Genomic DNA, 13,557 nt, shown 5'->3' on the forward strand with positions numbered 1-13,557 from the left:
AATGAGGCAGGGGAAGCAGACCTAACCTTCAGGAGAGCGTGCATTAATGAAAGTGAAGTCAGTGATTACCACTCAGACTGAAAAATGTGATTTCTTTCTCCACAATTGCAGAGAAAATGGGGTCAGGCTATGGTTGCATTGTAATTCCAAGCCAAATGAGGCTAGAAGAGGGGAAAGAAATAAGGTGAGCATGAAGAAACTGAAAGAAACTTCTAGAGTGGGGAGGTCAGAGGGTTGGAAAAAGAAGAGCTTGGCTGCTTAAGCCGTATTTTATTTGCACTAGGGAGTCCGTGAATGTGCCCTTTGGAAAGGTGATGGCAGCCCGTGCCAGGGGGGGAAGTCCCAGGCAGTCCCAGCGTGGAGGATGTACTGCAGTGTGGCAGGGATGGGAAAAGGGAAAAAGGTAGATGGTAGGGAAATGATATGTGCAGGGACAGGTTGCCCTCAGCCTCACCGGAAAGCTCCCGGAGAGCTTGGCTGCCCCTCCCTGCTCCCCAGCTGTATCACAGGCATTCTCCATGAGAGCAGCAAAAAGCACATCTCCACTGCTCTTTTGCTGATGCTTCAGTTCCTGCACCAAAGGATGAAGATGTCAAAACATTACAAGGAAACGGATCTTGAAAATGGTTCTCACATGTCTTCAACTTTCCAGTGTGTGGCTTCTTAATAGTAGCAGAGCAATTTTCTGCTCAGGATTTCTACACAAGCCCTATGTGGCACTGATTCTCTGCTGTGAAGGATTGCAGCCTCTGGAGGTATCAATCCTGGAAAAGCTCTAAGCAACTGAAATGAGGGTTTAATGAGGTGAAACGTGTGTGGCAACATTAGCCATGACAGCGTTACCAGCTTTGCTGCTGCTGCCGCTAAATCCCAAATGCATTTCCTACCCCAGCCAGCTTCGGTAAGATCCTCAAGGGTTTTTCTTTTCCCCTAACACCTGGGTAATGCCATGCACGATGACTCCTCTCTCATGCTGTCAAAGTGTGTTCAGTTCTGCAGGAGCGATGCGCAATATGACCCAACGCCTGGTGCTCATATCAGCTCTGTTCATTACCTGTCAGGTCAGCTGTCCTCTGGACAAAAATTTAGCAACGCTAACGTGTGTGTCTACATGTGGGGTGTGTTTTAAGGAGCACTGTATACCCATATAGCTACTTTGGGTAAACAAGCCCAACCTGTGCTTTCTTTTCCAGCTGGATTTTCAGTCAAACTTCCAGTACAAGTGTTAAAAAAGGGTAGGTGGAGAGAAGGGACTCGGTAATAGCTACAGGAGCCCTCACTCTTATCTCCTTTGGTGAACTTCACTGTAAAACTTAAAATGTCGCATTTCCTCCACGTGCAATTTTTAATTAAAAACTCTTCACTGAAAAGGTCAGGACAGCTTGACTCTTTGCTGCTCATGCACTGATAGCCTGACAGCAGTAAACAAAATTCCTCCCAACCTGAGAAGAAAGTGCCGAGGACCCTCTCTACCTGGAATAACTAACGAACTGCAGCAGTGACAGCCTGTCCCCATGTCCCAGTCCTGCCACATGCCTTGTGAGGAACTGCTACCCACCACCCCTCTTCTTGCTGGCTTTCTTTATAAATAATACACAGCCCCTCGCCCTACCAGTCTTCGCATCTTTTCCTCTTCAGCAGTGCTTCATCTGCTTCTCCCCTGAGATTACAATCTTATTTTTAAGCACTGGGTGCAACCTGCTTTTGCACTTCTAATATATGTGTGCCAGTGAATTGTCAGATGCACCAAAACCTGCTTCATTAAATTATCGGTAATGGCGTGCACGTGACGAGCTCTTGATTGTCCATTTTTTCAGTGCTAACATTTGGATGCTGCAATTGCATCGCTAAGATAGGCACTTTTCCTCAGAAAATTTTACATCCAATGCTGTTGTCAGCCACGATAGTTATCGCAGATTCAGCTGAAACTTCCAAACACGTATGTTCTGGTTTATTTAAGTTGTGGAAACATGAACTGAGTCACAGACCATAAAATGTTTTAGCAGCAAGGGAAAGAGCACAGCTGTTACCACGTATCTGTCATTAGTGTGCTGCAATCTTTTTGATTCAACACCAAAGTGATTTTCTTACCTATGAAAGCTGGAAACACAGACAGCAGTAAGGGACCGGTGAGTTTCGACTGCTGATTTCTCCTTTCAAACAGAAATAGTAGATTTATAAAGAAACGTGTTTGACTAGAAAGAGACTTTTCATGAAATCCAGGTTGGCTCACGCCTAGAATTTTATTCAATCCATTCAAAAAAATAGACAGAACTATAAGGTGGCACATATTGTCAGAGAGTACAAATGTCACATCTTTCTTTATATAGTTTAATTTAAATCCATAGATTAAGACAGTGAAGTAATTCGGTGGGAAAATAATTAAGGGTCTTCCGTGAAAGGACAAGTCTTCATGTAAGCATTTACACAAATGTATCTGGTTAAGCATAACTTTTTCTATCCTCTATAAAAATATAAACAGCATTTCAAAATGTCTTTAGATAAGTATGTCAAGGTCATCTAACATGGCATTAATGTACTGACAGAATATGGGGCCTGGGCGTATCAAACCACAGTTAGTAATTTCTACCCAGCCAAAACTGAAACGTTCTATATAAGCTCCAAACATAATACAGTATAATGAAAGAAAAAATACCAAACCAAAGATACACAAGTATGATGTTCCTCCTCCTATAGGAATTCTTTACCTTAATTTTGTATTTTTCATTAACATGGCAACGACTAAGACAAAAGTGGCAGTTTTGCACAGGTTAGTTGTAACTCAGGATCAAGTATGACTTGCCGTTCCCAGAAAGTAGCATCGCTGGGAAGCGACGTGTGCCAGGATCAAATTAAGGGCGCTCACAACCGGCTGTGTTTTACCTCTGCAGTATTACTTTGATACAGGCTGTAGCATGTAACAGGAGGACAAGTGCAAATCACAAGGGCAGAATCTTGGCTTCCCAGACAGCAGAACCAGGTGGTAGAAGTAAGACTAAACAGTATTTTAAAGGCAAGAAGAAAATTTAACACAAAGTCAACTCATCTAAACAGTGGGATGTAGGGTGTTCCCGGTACAGCTGTCATAAACACACTATGTTTTCCAGGGGTGCAACCTGATAAGCTAAACACCTAATCGTTGTTGCAAGGACTTATTGGTTCAACACAGATTAAAATGGTCAAATACACTGAATATATCGGTCACAGGTCTAATCACATAATTTCCCTTTTCCCGATCCTAAGTTTGTATTGGAGCAGCTTCCCCATCAGCTGTGTGTTTGTATAGCAGAGCACTCCCTGTTGTAATTGACTAGCACGTATGCCAACAGCAGCTGATATTTTCCAGTTAAAGTGATCTACAAGTGAGAAACAAAGCCCAAGGAAAGGGTCAGGTTACAGATAAAGGTTGGACATTTTGAACTTTGGACAAAGTGACAGGTATCTTTGATTCTCCCGGCGCTGGCGCTTTTGTGACTGGGTTTGCATGAGCTTTTACATCAGCTATTCTCTCTTTAAATCTTTGCTGGAGGTACTTTTCTTCTTTGGAGTAACTTTTAGCAAAAGCAGACATCAACAGACACGCTGCCACTGTGGACCCTCCCATGCAAAACAAGATTGCTCCTGCCAGCTTGCATATATCAAGGGACCCATTAAACCGAATGGCACGGGTATCCACCACAACAAAATCATCTTTCCCAAGAGCTTCGATTTTCGGTGGCACAAGAAAACCCACTACAAGAACCGTTAAACCTATCAGCATAAAAGCCGTCCCAGAGATGAGTCCGACCTGGAAAACAAACAAAGAAACAAAAAACCCAATTAATATGACTTTCCAGTTTTTAGTCAGTAAGTGGTCCTAGGAGGCATTTAGCTTTCACAGTGGCTTGCAGGTACAGTTCTCTTCTAGGAGAAGGCTGATATTTTTCTTTCAGGTCATATGTGGCCCTGCTAGAACTAGAATATATGGAGAAACTGCCTTTTTACAATTCATATTTATATAATTCAGTATTGACATTTCTGGAAACAATGGGATATGCATCTACACACCCAAATACCACTTCATGTCCAAAGGCCCCATCACAGAGAGGATCACAGTTTAGCCCCAGTGCGGTGTGACTGGTTATTTCTTTAGCTTTAGGTGGTGGTTAGCACCAATAGTTCAGTCCCTGCTGACAGTCTGCATTATATCTACCACTTGCTTTTACTCCATGAAGTGTCATTCCTTTGCAGGGATTAGAAGGAAGTTGCTATTGCTGTGAACAGATCACAGAATATTTCTAGCACATTTCAAGCGTAACTGCAAAATTTGATTCCCACAGAATGTCCCTACCATCAAAGCAGAGGGGTTGGCTTAGATGGCCTCACATGCCCCTTCCAACCTCTGGTGTTCTCTAATTCTGTCAAGTTCCCTGACCTGAATGGAGATCTTGCGGTTTTCTTGATCCCTAGGTCACACAGTCCCAGAGTTACTGCTGTTAACCTACCAGTCCTATTCCCAATCATCTGGCAGGACTATTGTGGGTGCAAAGCAGAGGTAAACTACGCTTTCTAGCTATGGGTGAGGTTTCCCAGACAGGACTTTGATGTTTCAGTGACATGGCTCCTTGTGACAGAGACACTAGAGGTTCCAAAGAGCCCAGAACTCCCTTGGAAGCTGATGGCTCTCGGTAAAAGCACCTTGCTTTCAGACAGATGGTTATTCAGTCATCTCAGGGAAAACTAAGCAACAGAAGGCCTTTCTGGATGGATACCTAAAACCATTCATTACATGGGAAAGTCTTGAAACAGGAGTTTCTCCCTCCAGCAAACAGCAACGGGCAGTACCTTCCAGAACATAGAGCTCCACCTGCTAGGCGATCTCTGGATCTGAAAATCATCCTCATACTCCCAAATTGAAGCTGTGCAGTCCTCATAAAACTGATGCAGGTAGGACCGAACTCCGTAGCGTTGGTACCCTCCCTCGGCGCTGCCCTGCGCATGCTTGGACCCGCAGACGTCAGCATAGGAGCTCATCCTTCCTACCTGCAATGAGAGGTTTTGTGCAAAGCATGTTGTTATCAACATGGCGGGGGAGCAAAGCTGGCTACAAACTCTCCAGACAACACGAAGAAAAGCAGCCCAGGAGAGACTTTTCCTTCACTTTTTTTCCAAACCAAGAAACAAGCCTGGTAAGAGTTGCATGTGGTGACTCAGCTCAAGCGAACCCAAGGCACTCAGCATCTTGGCGCAGCACAGCCTAAAGGTGCTGCAGGGAACATTCCCACCCACACGCAGGGTGCCCGCTCCCCATCTTTCGCACTAGCGTGCTACTGCGTTTCCGTGGAGATTGAAAAAAGCAGAATATATCACGGAACAAAAGCCAGCATCCCTCAAGGGCTCATATTGCCTCTTGTCCAGGCTGCTTCTATAAGTTAACTAGAGTCTGCAACCTTAGGAACTTTCCAAACTGCTGGGTAAGGTTTTTTTAATATTTTTGCCCAAGCTTTTGAAGTGCAGGACTAGGCATTGATACAACATTCATAGCCATGAGAAACAGAGGCAAAATAAGTCCTAGACAGATTGAAATAGTGTATATCCTCTACTTAAGAATGGATAATTAAAAATGAAAAATATGGAATGCCGTAACAGCACCAATCTGCTCAATGAAGAGAATGAAATGGAAATACTAAACTTGTGGCAAACCACTGGTCCCTTGGAGAAGTCAATGCCCAAGCTCCTGCTGACTTTAATATAATCAGAATTCTGCCTGCTATGAAAACTACCAATGTTCCCTATTCTTTCCACTTCATGGAAGTTCTCTTAACACACAAAATTTGTATTTAACTATGCAGGTCCCAGGCCTGAACTTGCTTGCACAGGTGCGATGCTACCGAATTCATTAAAGTAATACTAGTCCCTAAAAAACTTGAGCAACAGGTCAATGTTACTTAAGCTGACCAACTTCTCTTTAAAGAAATTCAAAAAGTCTTAGTCCAAAGGGACATGTTAATCAGTACTTGCATCCAAATGTCACAGCTCAATTTATATCAGCTCCAAGCGGTTCATCTGATTGCTACAGCAATTTGACTTAGAGGGAAGGAAGGAAGGTTTGATGTGCTCATGGCAGTTAGGACCTCCCAATTTTGCAGCCCTACAGCCCTTTGCCCTTCAGGAATGGGTGATCTTGCTGGGTATGAAATACCTGAGTATGCAAGAGAAACAAACGCTGCTGCATTTACATTAAGCAAAAGCCAGAAAGTATTGATGGGGAATGGCAACGGCCTGAATGAAGCTCTTGGCTGGCTCTGAAATCACCGCTGGTGTAACAGTGATCTTTCCAGCCTTCTGGAAATCTGGTTGCATTCTCGGCTCAGGGTTAAATAGAGGTTTGCTTTTTCCTCTTTATAAAAAACAGTAGTCTTGGGTTTTATTTATTTTGTATATCTAGTATGTATTTACTTTGGGATTTAATGATCTAAACATCTTATAATTGCAAATCTCTCTCTTGCAACTCGTGATGAAGTTCCAAGGCTCTCACGGAAGTCATGACTGAGCAGAGGAGGAGACCCACATGGTGCTGGGGACCCTAGCAAGGACCAGTGCTCCCTCCAGGAGAGGCGGGGGGGACAGTGCTGGGGGCCGAGCTTTGCAGAGCAGCAGGGGTAGTGCCAGGCACAGCTTCTGGCAGGAGCCCCTTCTTTGAACACAGAACTGCCTCTGCATCGCCTCCAAGTTTCCCTTTTCCACTTCAGCCACCGTAAAGCATTAGGAAATCAAAGCGCTCTCTGATTCTGTGCATGGGCTTGCTCTCTGCTGATGGTATAGCATCAGTGCCCTCCGGAGTGTGCTCAAGGTGTTGGCCTTCCCAGGCAAGGCAGAGAAACGGGCAGGGTGGACAGAGACCTTCAGGCAGCAGGAAACTCCTGGGCAGCACCAGCTGCTCACCAGCTGAGCAGGGAGAGCCTGGCACCCAGGCCACCGTATGTCAAGTTGTATGTCGCTCATACTGACTGATATTTCCCACTACAGTTACTATATTGAAAAAAACTAGTTTGTTGTGCTCTTTTACAATGCTAGGAGCTTTTGAACACTATTAATTTTTGAGGTACAAAAAAAAGTGGTATGGATACAAGTATACAGTCTGAACTCTCGTGGGGAAATGCTGAAAGTTATTCTACTTTTGGAGCCGTTTTGTTCTTTTGCAAAAGAGCTCTTTTTGTTTCCCTTGGGATTCCCTCCTCCTGTTTATTCCCTACCTGGTAAGAGAGGAAAAGTAGTCCTCTTTTCTCACTGCCACCATTTCTTCAACAGCTAGCTGCCATCTTCCACAGGACAAGCACTGAAGAGTTCTCATAAAACCAGAGTTCTGCCCACCTCCTAAAAATACCTTAGGGTAAAAGGAGAGGATGAAGTAATGGTGTAGTTTACCATAGCTGCCCCAGCTCTCACACACAGGGTCGCACAGCCTATACCTCACGGGTAGGAAGAGTTTATGTCCACATCCCTCAACATATCTTTTGGTTATAAGTAAGCAAGCACTCCATCTCCCTCATCAGAAAGAGAAGAAAGTAAAGAGGCCAACCAAAGCTCTGCAGAGACTCATTCTCTCAGGTCCTTACTTAGATCTTTATGCTCCCATCAACCCTACCTCCTTAAATAAATTATGTTTAATTCCTTGCCAACTTAAATCATTCAGGTAAGCATATTTAGCATCACATAATGAGCAGAAAGGGAGGTATTTTCCTCAGGTTAAGTGGCTCCATAAGGTCAGCACAGGGAAGGACCAGCCCTAACGTGACCGGACAACGTGGCCTGCCAAAGCTCGCCTGCATTACTCCAGCTGCCCCCAGGAGACAATTTCAGAGCTGCTTTGGTTTCTCCAGAATTCAGAAAGCAGGTGAAGCACACTGCTGAGTCTGACCCAGCAACTGTAGTTATTGCAATTAATTTAAGAAAACTCAATGTAAGGTGACAGAAAGCTGTATAAACACTATCCTGCATTCACTGCACTGTCTGTAGGTTTAGCCAAGAGAGAGAAAGGAGGGTGTAGTCTTTCTAACAGCTTGATGAAGAATTGCCTATAAGAACCACACAGCCTAGAATCACTTATATTACACATAGATTCTTTTTCTTTAGCAATCTAAAATGCTAATAGGTCATTTTGGTCAGGCATATGAGCAAGATAAGCAAGAGCTGGAAGGTGGAATAGAAAACTAAAGAATGATCTTTTGCTTGAAAGAGTTGTGATAGCATCAGGTAGTATGACCTTTTAAAATGGAAGAGAAAAAAAAAAAAGGACTGCCAGCATCATTAATTCTTTTCAAGGACTGCATAATATTAGTCCTACTGAACATTTTCTTTATGCTCACTCTTCCACTTCTAAGTCATCTCGTATCTTCTGCAAAGTATCTTGTCCCTTAGAGAGAAGAGAAGAAAGCTTCCCAGCCCTCTGTGACTCATTGAAACAGCCTGGTAATTTGGCCTAAGATGGTCTCCTTTCTCAGCTGCAGTGTAAACATAAAGTTGTTGTTCTTGCTACTTACAGGTGGGGCACAGGGACTGAAACAGTCAGAGTATGGTGGGAGTTCTCCATAAGTAAGAAGGAAACGCGTGTCACAGCATCAATTTACATTGGATGAATAAGTACTGCAGTAGCTATGATCTCTTGAGTGTTGATGTGTATTTGCACGTCTCACCTTCACGGCTGAGAAACTAAATGCTGAAATGTTGGGAAACTTTTGCTAAAAAGAGAGTCACCGTTACCCAAATCTGCGTCATGCACAAGCTTGGAACATGCATCCGGGCCGCAGGAAGTGGTTTAATCATTAAAAGTTTTTCGGTGCCTAAACCTGAGGTGCTTAGGAACACGTGGGATGTGTGATCACAGCTTCAGAGCGCACTACTGCGTAGTAGCAATCCATACCCTAGCAACTTTTGTTTCCATGGTAAAAGCTGTCCTGTTTACTTTGAGCTTTACTATTCTCCACTGATCTGGGGAGATGTGACTAGATTGGTGAACAGGCAGATTAAAAGATGAGCAAGCTCCAAGAAAAATCACCCAATAAATTTTCCAACTATTTCGCTTTCTTATCGAAGGGTTAGACACATTTAAAAAAACGTTAGGAATCGGCATCTGAAAGGCAGGACAAAGCAACTAAGGATGCACCGTTGCTCCGTGACACCACGCAGCCACCGAGCGTTAGGCACAAATGCCGACGGGTTGGCACAGGTGAGGTCCGCCTCTCCCCTCTCCACATTTACCCACTTTGACCCTTCTGTTGAGAGGGTCCGGTTTCCAGTCCTCGCCTAAGGAAAGCGAGACCCCTGTGAAGAGGGAATACTGGAACAACCAACCCGTCTTTGACAGCGGTCTCCAAAATGACCTTTCTGATGCCTCAAACTACCTGTCATACCGCTGCCCAGCACCCTCCCAGGCCAGAGGCTAAACCGAGCCGCGCTCGGCCTGACTCAGCCCGCCAAACTCGACGCGAGCCCTCACACGGCCGCGGCTCCCGCTCCGCGCTCTGCCCTCACAGGGAGCTGGGGAGCGGGACGGGCAGCTCCCGCCGCTCCGAGGAGGAGGTCGGGGGTGCCCGGCTGCTGTCCGGGGCAACTCCCGCGCCCTGGAGGACGGGGGAGCGAGCAGGGCCCTCTCCTCCCCAGGGGGACAAGGCCCCGCGGGGGCCACAGGCCGGGGCCTCCCCTCCCGGGGGCGGCGGCCCCGCCCGCTTCCCGGGCGCCAGGCCGCGGCCCCTCCGGCCAACGGCGGCGCGGAGCGGAGCGGGACACCCCGGCGGCCGGGCAGGACGCGCTCTCCATCGCCCCTTCCCCGGACGAAGCGGAAGAACTCCGCCCCCGGCGGAGATCTCGGCCCCCGCCACCCACTGGCGGCCCTCCCGGCCCGGCGTACCGGGGCCCCGAGGGCGGGGGAGAGCCCGGCCTGGCCGCCGCGCCCCGTAGCGCGGGGCAGCGCGGCAGCAGCCTTCCCCGGGAGGGCCGCCCCCGGGCCGGGAGGCGAAGCCCGGGCCGCCCCCCCCCCGCGCTCCGGCGGGCGGCCGGTGCCCCACCGCCACCTCCCCCGCGGGAAGCTCTGCGCCCTACGCCCCCCGCCAGGACGCCGACAGTCAGAGGAGCCGCCCCCGCCAAACCGCCGAGCCCAAGTTTGCCGGGAGCGGCGGCCCGGCGGCGGCGGGGTTACCTGTCCCTCCTGCCGCTCCCCTCGGCCGGCTGAGCAACCGCAGCGGCGCTAGCTGCGGCTCTCCCGCCCCGGTCCCATCTCCGCTCTGCGCCGCGCCGGCCCCAGACACCACGTATTATGTACGGCCCGGAGCGCCGCTCGCTCCCGCTCCGTGCCTGCGCACTGAGCCGCCGCCGCCGCCGGGCGCCGAGGGGCGCCGGGCCGCGCTCGCCCCGCCGCCCCCGCCCGGAGGTGGCTCCTCAGGGGGGGACGGCTTAGGCGGGCTGGGCGAGGGAGGGGGGACCCCGGGCTCTCCCCCGGGCGCTGCCCCGGGCTGTCCCCGGCGGCCGGCTGCGGTGAGGAGGGTCCCTCCGGCCGGCGCACCGGCGGGGCCGTCCTCAGGGCCGGGCAGGCCCGCGGGTGCGCGGAGCGGCTGCCCATGTGCCCACCGAGGTCACCGGGGTGTCCTCCCTGGGTGGCGGGAGCCTTGGGCCGGCTCTCTAATCGCATTGAAACCCGCGGAGACTCGGTGCTCAGTGGCTCCACATCCCAGAAAGTGATACAGGAGCTGCGGAGAATAAGGCGCTGAGATCTGGGGGTTGGGGAAATAAATCGGAGACCCGACTGGACTTTTAAGAGAAACGGAGTGAGGCTGAGGGCCGAGCGTTGGTGTGCTGGGCCTGCCCTGGTCACAACGGGTTGGCCCTTCGGTGGGAAGAGCGAGTTTGGGGAATCAGGGAAGCTGGTGAGGGAAGAGTTAGAGGGCATGACAAGGCACTAAGAGCTGGAGATGCTAAAATGGATCCCGCAAAGAGGCGGTATGTAATTCCTCTGAAAAAATAATGAGATCGTAAAGGGCAAGAATGCTAAAGAGGCATTTCAATGCTCTGTACTGAAATAGGCGCGAAACCAGAGTATCGTTGCGTGCAGAAAAAACGAAGTGCATTAAAGCAAAATGGGGTAGTATTAGCCAAAGGAAAACCAAGGTCTTCAAAGTGCTTAAATCACTATAGTGCATGAAGAAGCTGAGATTAATGGTGCTTTCATTAATGGCAATGCCCAAGCTCCTTTGAAAAACCCCTGCATTTGATGACAACAGTAAGTTTGGGCAATTGCAAGCTAGGAATCATAAAAGTAGGTATCAAAAGAGCAAGTAAGGGATTGCATTTGGAGGAAGAAATGCTGCTTTCAGTGGCTTTCATCCTGTCCTTCCAAAGCTGTTACGCCTGTCTTGTTTCAAGTGATGAGTGATGCCAAAAGCTGTTCCCCTGACCCGAGCAGAGCTACTTACACAGCAGTATGCTCTTCAGTGAGTAGCGTTGGCATACCCCAGCCCGAGGCAACTAACGAGGCAATGAACTGACAATTATTTGTGAAAAGCCAGGAAAATACAGTCAAGAGATAAATGAGTGAAAAGCAGGATGGAGTATCAGTCTTAAAAGAGATTTCCTGATGGATTGTCCTGTAAGACTAACACCGGATTTGCCTGTAGGATCACGGTTGGGACTGAATGCTGCTTTATCCCAGGTCAGGAAGATGTCTTCTGTAGAAAAAGCAATTAATCTACATGAGCTGGCCTCTCTCTATTCACAAAGTTAGTTTCTTTTGATTACTTACCTACTGACAAAGGGAATAAATAAAAGGAATATGAAATACCTGTGTTGGCCCAGTACAATTTTGTTTCCTGACACAGAAGTGATATGCTCAGTGAACCAAGACAAATTAGTGTTGTAGCAATGGGGACATTTGCAGTAACGCTAAAAACGATCTGTGACCTCCAAATTAACAACCCTGACGGTTAACCACTGATAATCTCGGAGGGAAGTTGCTTTCAGTGCACTTTTAGTGCGTTAGGAAAACTGTAAACTCAGTCTGAGTTCAGAGCTGTTCTTGAAGTATACCTGAGCTTCGTTTCTGAGAGGTGTCAAACAGGAGACTGTAAATGTCCTGTTTAGCCTTGAAATCGGTAACATCAGTGCAAAGATGTTTCAGAATACCGGGACCTATAGGTCATGGTGTGACTCAGGATGTGAGCTGCTGATATTAGGAAAAATTTCTTTCCTGAGAGAGTGGTGAAGCACTGGAAGAGGCTGCCCAGGGAGGTGGTGGAGTCACCATCCCTGGAGGTGTTCAAGGAACATGTGGACGTGGCACTGTGGGACATGGTTTAGTGGGCACGGTGGTGTTGGGTTGATGGTTGGACTTGATGATCTTGCAGGTCTTTTCCAACCTTAATGATTCTGTGAGTCTGTGAATTGCCAAATGGAAGTTTTTCCTCAGTTCTCAGCTTTCACAAAATTCAGACTGTGTTCATCCTGAAGGCTTCAACTGGGAGTGGCATGGAGAGCAAGTGTAATAGTCTACCTCAAGCCGTAGATGTTGTTAGCTTGATTTTTTTTTCCCTTGTGGAGAGGGAACCCAAGCCTAGTGCTTTCCTCATCTTCCACCTGCTGTGCTAAAGGTTTGTGATGGACAGCAGTGAGCATGCCGAGGAAAAAAATGCTGTATTGTCAAGAACTTCTGTAGGTGGTGGCATTGGTTGCCATAGAGTTTACAGGCTTCTTCTCTTACTGAGAGGTGAAGTGATGATATCAGCCAGTTTGGCGAATGCAGCTTAGTTAGCTTCTGGGAGCCTGTGCTGAATAGGAGAAATTATAGCTTCTGGAAAACACAGTTCTCTTGTAGCAAAATGCAGCAATTGGTATGAGACTCGTGTTCACTGAGTTGCAGATGTCTGTCCCTATTCGCTTACTGGCGATGGCAAGCTTCCAGAGGCTCTTCTGTTTCACATGTTGCGGAAAGCTGTGGCCCAAATAGTTCGGCTGTAGTGACATTATTGACACCGTTGCCTGTCCTTCCCTTCCTAGTGCCTGGCTCACCTTCACCTGGAGAGCAAGGCCCGTAACGCTCCCACTTCCTGGAAAACCTTCAGTTGACACGGAACCACAAGGAGCAGCTTGAAAGGAGATCTAAAGGTGATCCCACCCATCTTCCATGCTTTAAAGCGCAACAGAAGAGAGGTGGGAGAGCAGCTCCCTCCACTGCAGAAGCGGCTGAAGCTCCGTGAGGAGCAGGAGCTACTAGCTGTCATCTGCCCTGCTTCTGGCTTCGAGTCTCCTCCAGGAACTGTTGCTGCCATTCGGGTGGTGCCTCTAAGTGGGCAGAAATACTGGGGAGGGATGGGGCAAAAGGGCAGAGGTCCATTCAGTTCTGCAGTGCTTTTCTGGTGCTCTTTCTGCTGCCACTATGGCAGTTCAAAATGAGTAGAGGAGGCTGTGAGGGGCAAGGTGGCAGTTTCTCGTCCCCTCCCATGTGACATTCAGAGCAGATGCTCCTCTTAGGATGCCCAGTATCCACACTGTTTTCTGATAGCAGAACCTGGAGGACAAATCCATAGCTGT

General features: G+C 48.1%; 1 protein-coding gene across 1 annotated transcript; it reads right to left on the bottom strand.

Moving 5' to 3' along the window:
- Positions 1 to 2,247: 2,247 nt before the first annotated feature.
- NRSN1 (neurensin 1) lies at positions 2,248 to 7,247 on the bottom strand. The gene is made up of 3 exons (XM_009809959.2): positions 7,236 to 7,247; positions 4,825 to 5,022; positions 2,248 to 3,787 (listed from the first exon to the last, which is right to left on the bottom strand). The coding sequence occupies exons 2-3, from the start codon at positions 5,011 to 5,013 to the stop codon at positions 3,389 to 3,391; spliced, it is 588 nt and encodes a 195-aa protein (XP_009808261.1). The 5' UTR covers positions 5,014 to 5,022; positions 7,236 to 7,247; the 3' UTR covers positions 2,248 to 3,388.
- Positions 7,248 to 13,557: the final 6,310 nt, after the last annotated feature.

The sequence above is a fragment of the Gavia stellata genome, chromosome 3, assembly GCF_030936135.1.
Source record: "Gavia stellata isolate bGavSte3 chromosome 3, bGavSte3.hap2, whole genome shotgun sequence".
In the NCBI taxonomy this organism is placed as follows: domain Eukaryota; kingdom Metazoa; phylum Chordata; class Aves; order Gaviiformes; family Gaviidae; genus Gavia; species Gavia stellata.

Coding starts and splice junctions, on each gene's coding strand:
- NRSN1 (XM_009809959.2), bottom strand. CDS start 5,013: ATGAGCTCCTATGCTGACGTCTGCGGGTCCAAGCATGCGCAGGGCAGC. Junction 3,788..4,824: donor GGAGCTCTATGTTCTGGAAG/GTACTGCCCGTT, acceptor TTTGTTTTCCAG/GTCGGACTCATCTCTGGGAC.